Here is a 13,524-nt window from a genome sequence, read left to right as displayed (position 1 = left end):
CCGAGGAGCCTGTCAGTCTATTTGTCTGGAAAATGCGGCTTCCAACATACACTCAAGTAAGTTATAGAAACCACAATATATCCTCCATTCCTTTGAGAGAGGGTGGTTTAATAAGACAGCCAACAAAAAAGCCACAGTTTTGCAGTTTTTAAAAATAAGAGAAATTCAAAAGTACAGCAAATACCTATTTACAGTTGCATTGCCACAGATGTTGGTGGTTTAGTTTAAAACATCACAAGAAGGTAACAATTCACATGGTGACTTGTTAAAACATAAGAGCTTCTTGAACATGCTCCTTGCTTTCACAGACAGATTATAAGAGATTACTGTAAACCAATAAAGATTTGGTATATAGTATTTTTCTTATTCAGTTACTAGCTTGTTTTGCTCTTTTCTTATTCAGTTACTAGTTTGTTTTGCTCATCAACACAAAATGTCTTTGTTTCGAAAGTAAAAATACATTACTGGAATTATAGATCAAGAGTCAGCAAATTTGAGTTTACTGGGATTCTTCTCTAATAACTAAATTACATACTACTCTCCAGTCAAAAGCTTAATCTGCAAGGGCAGCTTTTCAAATTATATTCACATAGCTTTTTTTTTGTTGGAAGACAGAATAAATGCTATATAAACACAAAACTTTGTTCTTAAGAAGAATCAAGCTGGAAGTGGACAAATTCCATGTTCTATGACTTCCAAAACCTCTATAATATAATTCATTCAAGATGAACTTTAGATTCTATTATTATGCTACCATTTTCTACATAAAAAAAATTAATATCTAGTATCAAATACTATTTCTACATCTAGTACTATTTCAGCCTATAGACATGAGCTGATTGCTACACAACACAGTGGTGAGTATTAACATATTACTAATTCTATTTGGGAATTACAATAAGGAGGTGGGAAATGAACATGTATGACAGGAACACTTGATAGCAAAGTTTAAAACAGTGAAGATGGACTGCAGAAATTTAAATCTTTCTAACTACAGTTCTAATAATACTGAAAGCTGCACTTAATGCTGGAAACCAGCCCACAGTATTCAGTTTCCCACTTAAACCATATAATTCTCTCTGGAGATGACGAAAACGCTCTGACTTGCTTCAACCCAGAATGATTAAATGCTTTTTAAAAACAGACAGGATTAATTATTTTATAACTCATATATGCCGAGTGTTTCTAAAGGACAATTCTTCACCTGGTTCATTAATCTAACAGAAACATATCTTTTCAAGTGAAATGTACAAGCTTTGTGAAGCAATGAAGAAAAAAAGTACATTAATAATGGCATGTGATCCACTGTTATTCAAAAACACCACAGTTTCATATATTATAAAAGCAGTATTGCCATTTATGTTCATATTTGAAGTATATTATGTCAGGTAGCTGGCACTAACAGTAGCAGAATATATTAGCTTCTATAAAACCAATTATTTTATTATTTTATTAATACAAAACACATTATTTTTTTTTCATTACAGCTGTATTATCCAGTAAAGCCCATCTCACTTCATTCCAACTGCATGAGCTTTCTTAACCGCACATGGGCAGTGACTGAATTTCTTCCCTAAATACACCTGAAATGCTTCAATATTTTCATACCACAGTCTCTGACAACTTTGGCACCCCTCTGTAACAGTTATTTTTAAAGTACACATATAAGATACCGTAAACTGTCAACTGGTAGAAGAAAATAGGATTGGACTCCCTGTAACATACAAAGAAAACAGATTTCATAAACTTCTTATTTAAAACAAATCAACACAGGGAAAAATGTACTTAAATATCCAAATGAGGTTCCTACATGAGGTAGCTATGAGGTTGAGTTTTAGAAACAAGAGAATGTGTTATTCACATAGCTAATCACATGTAACTGCCTATGTAAGAGGAGAAAAACAGAAAATGAAGGCACTAGCTAAAGTATCACTAAATGTGCTTCACCTTTGCTAGGAGTTCAAAGGTCCCTCCTCCACAGACAATCCCTGTCTCTGCCTTTTCTCTGCATCCTTCCACATTCAGACTTTCAATTCATTCATTTACATATCCTAACCTGAAAGTAAAGCTGCCTTATCAAAAGAGGCCATTAAACAAGTAAATAAAGGGATAAAAACCTTATTTTTCAATGCTTTTTTGAAAGTGGTTAGAAATTGATTGGTAAAGATCTTTGTGACAGTACTTGGATTAAATCTGATGCTGTACATGGATTCACCCTATGGTCCTGAGGATTCCACAGCTGTCACATGTATTAAGGTTTTGTGGATCAAACAACAGCTACAACACAGATTTCAACCAGGCTCCTGCCATTTTTAAAATGACCCAAAGTCTCCTGATAGAAATTCTCTACACAAGTTCAGCCTGTCATGTCACAGTTTATTAGACAGTGTGCAAGTTTTGCAAAAAGCAGAACTTGGCACAAAGTTTCAGAACAGGACGACAACAGTTACTATTTTAAAGCCTATTCTTATTACTGAAGCATATGTTGGCATGATGGGAGTCTCATTTACTGTTTCTAGTTCCTGCATCTATCCCAGTAGGGTCTGGGAACATGGGAATAAGACAGGCTGAACAGAGAATAAAAGAACATGTAAGCCTCCACTTCCAAGGATACATGGTGCCCTGCTCAGAAAGAACATCTGGTCTTCAGACGTTTTGGAGAAAAAACATGCAGAGACAAATGGCCACAAAATAATTTCCCTGTTGCTTTGCTCAAGAACACTTCACTTAAAAGTATCTTTAATAGGCATTCACTAACTATATTTAAAACTCTGTTTCCTAAGTTCTGTAATACATTAATGACTTCAGGACATTTTCTCGGGAAGAAAAACTGTAAGGGGAAGAATGATTCCTCGGATTCCATCCAGAACATGTATTTATAACAAGGGAGCAAGGATTAACAGCCATTCACAGAGATCCATTTCCTCAAACAGAACACACAACAGGCAGATAATCAGTTCATAAGCTGAGCAACCACTCTGTCACATGGTGCATACTACATTCCCAATTCTTAGTATTCCCTGTATCATTATCTGGTATAAAAATATGCAGTTACTAGGCTACAATTAAAAGATAAAGTAAAAGGGAAGGTGCTTTGTAAAGCAAAGAATGGATGCTGTGAGCCCGGCACTATCAAGGTTTATGATTTCTACCTCTTACCTCATCTAAAGGTACAGAGGGCATGTGGAGAAGTTGTTCATTTTATTTGCCTTCTCTTCATTGTATTACTATAGGCGTATTCAATTCCATATTTTGGAAGACTGGTTTAACTTTTAGGGCTCTTAAAAAATTCTGTGTGGAAATGACTCCAAATCTCTCATTCAAAATCCAATTTCTGGAATGATTCCACAAAGATAACCCCTGATAAGGAATATACTAATTGCTATGACCTAACTGGGGCCTTCCAGTACCTGATGGCAACCTATAAGAAAGGTGGAGAGGGATTTTTAACAAGAGCACATAGTGACAGGACAAGTAGAGATGGATTCAAACTGAAAGACAGTAGGTTTAGATTAGATATTAGAAAGAAATTCTTTACTGTGAGGGTGGTGAGGCACCAGAACAGGTTGCCCAGACAAGTTGTGGATGCCCCATCTCTGGAGGTGTTCAAGAGCAGGCTAGATGGGGCTCTAGGCTAGATGGGGCTCTGAGCAACCTGGTCTAGTAGAAGGTGTCCCTGGCCATGGCATAGGGGCTGAATCTTTAAGGTCCCTTCCAGCCCAAACCATACCATGCTGTGAAATATGCATCAGAAAAAAGGTGGCTCAAGATGGAAAAAACGTAAACCTAGACGTGAATGAACTGGTAGGATATAGTTCTCAATAAACTTAACATATAAAATCAAAAATTAAGCACTTGGGTGAACTAGAGAAGGCACATAAAAGCACAGATAATCAAATGTACAGAACAATTTCTGCACAAGAAAATAATAGAGAGGGAACTCTTAGGCTACCCTTTCTACTATAAAACTCATTTAGGATTACTTATGAACTTATGAAATGCTGTCTTATTCAGAAAAACTTAAGTTCATTTAGCAATAGCATTTACACTACAAATCTTAAACCAACCAGTAGAATAACTTCAATTCTTTTTGGGAGGCCATAGTTCCCACAGGAAACACCCTCCATCAACATTAATTTTAAAAATGGTTCTCCTCCTGCAGAAAGGAGCTCTTAAATTAACAATAGGAATATTTGAAGAGTCAATGCTGATTTAGTCAGGTGACAATAGTCAGAGGACTATTGTCAAAAACAGAACAGCATTTGCCTCCCTGGTCTGAAACAGCACACAGAAAATGGGAACCCTACTTTAGTCTAGAAATTATTTCTGTTGCTGTCTCACACATCTATATCTTTTCCATTTAGGTGTCCAGACTGTTCCAACAGAATCAATTCCTCTTACACTTGAAAACTACAGAAAACTCTATAGTCATGTGCTCTGTAACCATTTTCTGAAGTGGAATCTTCAAAATGTGATCTTAATTTCTTCTTTGATGAAAATATATTTTTAAAATTTGGTTACCTGCATTTACTGGTCATGGAAGTGAAAAACAAAAGGAAGTGCACAGACATTTTTCACTCCCTTCCCTAAGTAGAAGAGTTCTTAAATTAAAGGATACACATAGGTTATTTTTGTAGAAACTAGAGCTACTAACACATAGTGTTAATAATGGCTGATTTTTTACACATGCATTTTGTTTCCTTTCACAGCACTGACAATCTCTGTTGGTGTTTTGAGCTTAATGCTGCACCAACTCACACTCCCCTCGGCCCTGCTCTGGTAAACACCACTGCCCTACATTTAGCTCTCCTGTAGCAGTGGCAGTGTTTGGTGAGGTGCCCCTCAGCTGAACTCTGATGAAAGAGATTGCTTAGGAAGAGAAGTCAATGTTCTTTCTTCTGAGAGACAATGCTATCAAGGATGCAGAAAAAAGGCCCTGAGAATGTGTAGAACAGGTTACAGTGATCAAAGTCAGAGAAATAAAAAAAAGAAATCCAAAACCAATGTGGTTCCATGAGTCCAGGACACGACATTTTCTTTCAAAAGCAGTAATTTGTAACTTATTCAGATTTCTTAGACAGGCGTTTTCTCTGCTTATCTGACTCTTCAAGTCCAGAAATGCCACAATGCTGTAACTGGAAATAGATAGCCAATTCTGTTATGGCCTCTGTGCTCAAAGACATAAAAACAAAAGAAATTTCTTAAAGACCTACACAGCTGAAGTGTCCCCACAGTTTCAATCACCTGAAGTCAGCAGACACACATTTATACCATGCTGTCTTTTCACTTTCAATGAGTCTGAATTCAAAGTTCAGCACAATGTGGATTTGCATGTCACAACACAATTTAGAAAGCACCTATTAACCTCCTGCTGTTCTTCCTATTGTTTGCACTGGAACATTTTCTTGTTATATTTTGCATAACATTTCAACTTGTTGGTACTCTTTATACAGTGTCTGACCACATTTTGGCATTCCTAGAAGTTCTGAGTTGTCTCAGCCTGTCAAAACTTCCTATGAGTATCATAAAAATAATTACAAAATGCCTGTACAGCATTTCATCCAGAACATCACAGCCTTATTTAGAGCTGCCCCACTTCCTACTCTCTCTTATCCCTACAATGAAAGAGAAAAAACAACACAAAAAGACTGTAGTAATAAAGCAGATTTTTAGAGAACATTTACAACATCACATATTTGCCTTCACACTGTCTGACAGAGCATGCAGGGAAGTTCATTGTGTCAGATGAAATATCCCTTATTTGCTTTTGTTGGACTGAAGCCATTTAAAAGTTTTTCTATTTACTGAAAGGAAGAGTGGGCAGAGAGAGGCAGAAATGATGGCTGCTTGGATTTAGTAGCCTATAGATAACCTACCTTGCTGCAAATGCACAGCCCACGACCACTAGGAGTAATAGCCACACTTATTTTTTCAGAAAACATTAAATCTGGACTGCTGAGCATTAAGCAGCTTTCTGACTTTATCACACAACAGTTGTGAAGAAAAATAATATGATGGTACTACTTATGGTTTTTGCTAGGGAACCCCCTGCAATGATTCACAAAGTTTTTCCAACTCTATTATGACACACACAACTATCAGAGTTTTGAAGAACTGTTTAGATAATAGAGATGATTGCATGTGCTTCCTGACTTCAACATTTACCCATCTACAGAACAAGCTGTAGTATTTTTCAAGACAGTCTACCCTAGAAATAAAGATGTGGGGTTCCATTTCACATATTTCCAGATTCTGTTTTCTTTCCAAAAGATCTAAGTACAAATAATTATTTGGCCGATGACAGGCTGGTTATGTCCCAGACAACAAAACTACTGATACTGTCTTTAATAAAATGTGCTTCAATCAAAACAATAAAGAAATTATTTGTTATTTCTCTCTATCTCCAAATCTCTGTACTAAAACAAGGATAGTAACTCACTGAGTATGTACAGAAATGGTATGACAGTCAAGATGTGGAGATGAAGACCATGCAGGTAGAAGAAAACTTACTCTGTTAGTAACAGGACAAACTGCTGACCCATTGTAGACTTGTCTTAAAACCAGGAATTGACTCAACTGTCTCTGTTTACAGCTATTTCATGCAGCAGCAGTTACAAGAGAGCTTAAGCCAAACTACATACTTTGGTAAATTAATTTTCACTTTAAGCTATAAATGTGACCTTCAGCCAAAGATACTGTGCTGCATTTTGCACATTAAAATACATTGAAAATATACGGAGCTTTAGAATGGCAGCAATGAACAGAATCATTTATTTTACAAAATAAAACATTTCTACAGTCACAGCTAAACGAATGGTCCACATTTAGAGTAGTGCAAATGTATTCTGGCAGACAACAAAAGAAGTCTACAAAATTTAAATCAAAATGTTCTGAGATAGAAGAGTGTGGTGGTTTATTGTTCATTCCACTGATAGGACAAAAATGCTTATCACTCATCTAATGTAAAAATCTGAGTCCAACATCTAAATACTAAAGAACAGCAGCCAGCTTTCTTTCTTTAAGTAGAGCAGTATGCAGAATTTGAGTAAAACCTTTTGCTTGTTAAACCTCCATGCTGAAGGAAATGAAGATTCTGTTCTGCTCCCTAATTTTCCCATGCTGGTTGTCTATAGCAACAGTAGCGTAGGAAGATTGCTGTTTCTAGATTTCTAGACCAAATTACTTAGCTAATGACAAAACTGACTGCTGCTCTGCTTTAAAGAATAATTAATAATTGCCTAACATTATTCAAAAATAAGGCCTTATGCTCCTGTAAAATATATGCAGCTTGAAAGAATGAAAACTCGGTTGGTTTTTTTTTAAATTTAATCAACACTGGTTTTGCCTCCACAGTTCATTTTTCTCTTTCCATTCTGAACATTTCTTCCTCATGTAATCAAACTCACCACCAAACTAGAAGCTACATCCTCGGTATCAAACACATTTACACAACTACACATGCTACTTTAACAACGTGCTGATTAACCCTCGGCAACAAATTCAAGTTTCTTCCTGCAGTTTTTGACATGTAGCTTCAATTGATGCAATAATTGATGCAATTGTGACTGTCAACACAATTTGTATTTCCATTGTGGCTGACATCTCTGCTCCACCTGAAAAGCTCAACAACTGCTACTTTAGAAAGGGTGACGTTAGACACTCAAATTCAAAAACTAAGAGCTTTTATACACCTTCAGTTCCTGCTTTGCCTAATAATAATAACAAAAAAAATCTAAGAAATTCTTTGCCAAGACCATGTCAATTCTTTATTCTGTTCTTTAATAATCACAAGCTGAAGTTCTACACAGCCTAAGTGGAGTTCAGTGAAGAAAGGAGAACCAATTGGAGACACCAGATATTGACACCCAGTTAGTCTAAACCCAGGAAACCCTTCAGCATCCTAAAAGAAAGAGCATTAGAAGTGGATTTTTGTCAGGAAATGGCCTCTGTAGACACTGAGCATTAGCTGTGATAATTGTGACAGGAACACTGGACTGGCATTAACAGAGCAATTATACCTATTTGCATCACACTGCTGTCTACATGGTACTGACTTTGATGATATCATTCAGAAAAACTGGGGATAAAATTTCAAAACTGAAATAAAAAAGCTTTACTAGGAAAAACTGGGGAGAGAGTAAAGCAGAAAACAAATATCCAAAGGTGAAGCAGGACTTTTCCATGGAGTAAGGAAGAAAGAATATTTATCTGACATCAGGGATTAAAAGTTTGCAAATAAAATATTTCAATGTGAAAAACTGGCTAATTAATTTCAAGGATTTCTAAAATTTTAACTTTAAAGATTAAAAAATACTGCTTCACAAACTTTCAATATATTGTGGAGGTTTGTTTCTTAGTAAGAAAAATCTAGGCATTTGTGTTGTCTTCCTAAAGATTAGGCCAAAGTTTTACTTAAGGAAATTCAACTGTTTGAGAATTTACAGTTTTATCTTTGTTGTATGTTCCGGTATTTATTTTTAAGATTTAGAGTTAAAGTTTTAATTAACTTTTTAAGATATTAGGTATAGGGAAGTTAACTTCTAATAAGTACCAGTAAATACACTACTAGGTACCATTCAAAATTTCAATAAAATTTTTAATCAGAAACAGGTGTTCTATAAAAATAAAATTTAAGGTAAGCAACTTACAAATCTTCAACTAAAGAAACAGAAACTGTCTCCTTGGAAAATTTGGTCTAAGATTCTAAACTGAGAGTCCTCCTGAAAGCATTTTATATTTTACAGCCTACAGTAGGTATCTAACAGAATATATATAAAGAATTATTGTAACAGTCCCGATATCTATCATAAATCTAGAACAACCAACTACAGATTAAAAATTGTGAAATACTGTCAGGGAGATGAAACTACTACATAAATCTCTCTTACACTATAGAAATTTAAGACAGTACTTACCCCAAGCATGGTGTTCCAAAGCATAAACTACCCCCAGCCCAATAAATTAAGCTAAAACCGGAAGACTTCACACTGCAAGTTATGAAATATTGCTTAAGTATGGGAAGAACTCTGCCTCCAAGGAAAGGCTTAATTAACAGTTTTAGTGACTAAGTTTTTACATCAAAGACACATAAAAGTCACCTTGTAGCAAGATCTGTACTTTGAATTTATGTGGTGTTTATCTGCCTGAGGTTACCAAAACCACATCTAACATACCTTGGCAAAGAAGACTGTGAGGTGTGTTTCACTGCCAAGTATCCAAATGGGAAATTTTGGAGATTTCAAATAGGAGCCAACCTAAAAAGGTACAGCAAAATCAGAAATACAAAGCAAACCCAGAAATGTCATCTAGTTAGTGACCAAATTAATGAAAATTTAGTTAGTTTTCAGAATGGTTAGGACTCCACTGATATAAAATGTTTAATAAAACGATGTGTTTAGCTTGCAGACAAGTACTATGCTGAACAATACTATAATCAGATACTAATGAAAGGTAGAAGTCCACTTGATTTATTAACTGGTTTTGGATTAATTAATTTAGAATTGACATTTATTAAATAAATTAAAGGACAGCCAGTTGCAGTCAATACACAAACATTCTGCCAACTACATTATTTTCTTTAACTCTGCGTTAAGATAAAGGAATTTAATACAGACTATAAAGAAAGCATTTTATCATATATTTGTCTTAATATATGTCTCATATATGTTTCAATATATGAATTTCAACATTGTTTGAAAGTTCTTTAAGATCTCCAATAGTACACAGTAAAGCTTTCAGTAATACTGTTAAAAAAGCCCACAACACCTTAATGAAAGAAAAATTAAGTTATGTAGAACACAGCTTACCTTACAATATCTCAGTGATTCCATCAACGTCAAAAAGCCTACTGTTGCCTGTTTGTGTATGCCAAGAAGTTCTGTTCAAAAGAAAATACAAAATCTATTCAAGAAAAATCTGCAAATTCTGTTTTAAGCCATTTTTTCTTACTTTCAAAATTGGTCAAATAATAATTTAGAAACAATAGCAAATCATCAAAACATAGTCAAAAATGGTAATTTCTCTCTCTACAAAACAAGATCTCTATAAATAAGATCTCTCTATAAAAATAGATCCAAGGTTTTAAGAGTTTCCTGTTGATAGTCTCTTTTAAAAAACCTGTTGGACTTTGTAGGAGGGGAATATTTACAATTTACATCACAGTTATTCTTAGAAAAATCTAAGAAGAATAGCTATCTTCAAGAAAAGAAAATCTCATATACATGCATAAATGAATGCCTTTTCCTCTCTCCCTCTTTTTTCTTCAAGTTCCTTGGTCATATTTATCTTAAGCACTTTACATTTTGAATAATAAAACACAATTTTTGAAATAACAATTTTTTAAATAGAAAAACTAATTTGATTTTCAATACTGACTTCCATTTAAAGCTCTCAAACACAAACAGCTGCCCAAAATAGCTGAAATATTTATGTACTACTGATTAGAAGAGCACTTACAGAGCCTTACTTGAGGTCCTCTAATACAAATAAAGAGAAAGTACTTCAAAACTCAAGCTTCAAACCTAATTATACAGATTTGGAAGAAGCTCTGGGCTTTCATATACATCATCTAAGGAGCTCCAAATACTGCCTGCTTAGAGCAGCTCTGCTGGATCCCCAAACACTAACAAGAGCAGCACATACTGGAAGCATACACTATGATCAATTTAAGAATATCTGGATTTCCTTTATTTTGTTGAACATTGACTTCCATATTTGAAAGTTTCCTCTAAAACACTAAGCCTCAACCATAATCTAAAACACTAAACCTCAAACAAATACAGATACAGAAGGTGGTATGGAATGTAATCTTATCCCCCAAAGAGCTGCTGCTGAACCAATTACTGAAGATTAGGAACAGGTCTGATGTTAACAGGCCACACCTGCAGCCAATAAGAACATTGTTACAAAAGAGTGGATTGGTGGGATCAGGAGTCAGATGGTTCCTGCAAGGACCAGGAACAGTCAGTGCTTAGAGGAGCTGCCTATGAGAAACATCAAGGCACTATGAAACTCTGCAATATGGAATCCTTGTACTATAATGATAATAGAACTCTCTATGTATAAAACAAGTCATCTGTGTACAACAGCACAAAACTGACATCTTTACCAATGGGCTAAAGCATGAGGACCACAGCAAGTGAAAGAAGCCATTCTGAATTTAAAAGATTCCTGGATTTGCAGAAGTGAACTCTGCAGCACGAGGCTTGCTACATTCCCTTCACCAACTTCAAGTTCACCTCACTGAATTTTGCAACAGTGCAAAATTATAGTACTATAACAGTTGTTATAGTAATGGTTTCATTTTTCCCTCTACTATTAAGCAAAAGTCCCCATATATACAATTCTGAAAATCAAAACCCAAAAAACTTACAAACACAAGCTTATTCACTACCTTTGTGTCTGGAAGTACAACTCCTTCCTTACAGTGTGAGCTATACATATTAAAATGATGTTTGCAGTGTAGAATTCTTTGGTCTGAAAGCTGTGCTTTTACAGATTACCTTCAAACTTGCTTGGAATTAAAATATTCAGAGTGCATAGATTATCCTTTGTAAAACCTCATTATCTCCTGGAAAATAGCTGAGTGGCTATAAATTGCCATATGCTGAGACAATTCATCCTTTCTTCGAGCTGGGGGAAAGAGAGCTACAGCCCAATTAAAAAAACTAGTGAAGAATCCTGCAAACCAGGGAACAGCTAAAATACAGAAATAGCACATTTATACATACAGTGAAGGAAATGAGTGGCAGAAGTAAGCAACAGTGCATTAGAGAAGTAACTTTATGCATCACATATATTTCTTAAAAACCAGTAACAAAAATCAATGAGAAGTCCAGTCTGCTAAACAGGGGCTTCAGATATATGTGGCAATACCTGGGCACAGAACAACTAAGTCACATGTAAATAATACTTACTATTCGGAAATTTATTTATTCAAAATAATTAATTATTTTGAATAAATAAATTTATTAAATAAATAATTATTTATTTATTCAAAATAATTCTATGCTTAAGTAGTTTGTTCCCCTGAAAGATAACCAGATGAGAACTCTCACTGATAACTAGAGAGTGCTGTGATTCTGGATACAACAATAGCCACACAGTGTGAATATTCTGAGTTGTTAGTAGTCAAGCTCCACAGACTGTGTATCTGTGTAGGAAGCCCCTAGGTTAACTTCAGCTTGTAGTCACTGACCTACCTATGCCTCCTTCAGAATTAGCCAAGAGAGAGGAGAGACACAAAAGCAAAAACTACTCTCAGATGATTTACAAAGAAACAAAAGGAGACTAGCTGCACTAAATCAAAGTTCATTCTGTGAATATCCTCACCCCACAAAGAGAGAAGATGACTGGAAGACATCTGATAACAGCAAGGATCAACTAAGAAAATGAATATTTATGCCTCTTGTCACAAAGTTAGTTTCTCTTGCTTGGAAAAGCACTTTTGCAAAGGACTCAAATTTCTGAACCCATTTGTTTCCATCCGCATCAGCGCATCGCCACCCAGCGGCCACACCAACCCCACAAACTCCTGGCACCTCCCAGGAAAAGCAGCTCCAGCCCCGGCTGCATTCATAGGGAACTGCTACAGTGCATGGAGGAACAACAGCCCTAAAAAAGCAGTAAAAAATACCAGCTACCTCCCCGTATCTTCCCACCGTGGATAGTTGTGGCAAGAGACGAGATCAGAATAAGAAGAGAGGTTTAAAGGAGAACATGTAGATAGTCAAAGAAGAGATATCACTGGCATTTTTACCACCAGTGGCCAAGAACAATTCCAGTTTGTAACTCCTACCCTGTTTGGAAAATATGCAATACTGTGGGAGCCAGTGCTCTGAGAATAATCTGCAAAGAGATGGTAATTCCTCAAGTTTGCAACTCAGTCTGTTCTTTTGTCACTGCTAAAATTACTGGCAGTACTTTTACAATGGCTTATAAATACTTTTAGTTATTTATTAATTAAAAACTGCTTATCTAAATAGTTGAAAAAGAGGTAAAGTGACTTCAGATAACTTCTGATTAAAACAGTATTCAGTCGCTATTTTGATACCTTCAACATGAAAAGCTCATAAGCGTTGACATTAAAGAAGCAGAAGGTTTTAAAGAGAAACAAAGAGAAACAAAGTCCAAGAGAAATGCTCAAAGAAGAAAAGATGACAAAAAGGATTTCTATATAAAGGAAATGTGACAATGTATCCAAAATTCAGCCTAGCCTAAGAAGTTGTGAACAGTACCAGCTGCTCTTTATCTTTCTTTTTGATAGACTATAACAAATCACTTGGTAACAAATATGTTTATAGACTTAAGACTGTGTATAAGCAGGTTCTGGCTGTAATTATCCAACAGCTTCAAGAAAATGGAGGGCTCCCAATATAAAGTCCAATGACTTGACTGGTCAGAAAACCTAACAGGACACATAACACCAGATCCTTCAGAAGTACTAAAGATCATTTTCTGTTCCTCCGCTCTCCACAAAAAGACAGACTCTATGGGAACTCTCACTCTAGGTTTTTGGGGCAGAAC

The 13,524-nt window shown here is 35.5% G+C and overlaps 1 protein-coding gene across 1 annotated transcript in view; it reads right to left on the bottom strand.

Moving 5' to 3' along the window:
• The window catches only part of MINDY3 (MINDY lysine 48 deubiquitinase 3), a 46,317-nt gene that overhangs the window by 16,145 nt on the left and 16,648 nt on the right, over positions 1–13,524 (bottom strand). Inside the window, exons 9-10 of the mRNA XM_054274191.1 lie at positions 9,807–9,877; positions 9,174–9,254 (exon numbers count right to left, since the gene is read on the bottom strand). Of these exons, the coding sequence (XP_054130166.1) occupies positions 9,174–9,254; positions 9,807–9,877 (152 nt within the window). The remainder of the gene's footprint in view (positions 1–9,173; positions 9,255–9,806; positions 9,878–13,524) is intronic.

Source organism: Melozone crissalis, unplaced genomic scaffold, assembly GCF_028551555.1.
Source record: "Melozone crissalis strain CALT ecotype California unplaced genomic scaffold, PUWL_Pcris_2 ptg000016l_1, whole genome shotgun sequence".
Lineage (NCBI taxonomy): Eukaryota > Metazoa > Chordata > Aves > Passeriformes > Passerellidae > Melozone > Melozone crissalis.
The sequence above is the reverse complement of the archived record's forward strand: the minus strand, read 5'-3'. Positions and strand labels throughout refer to the sequence as shown.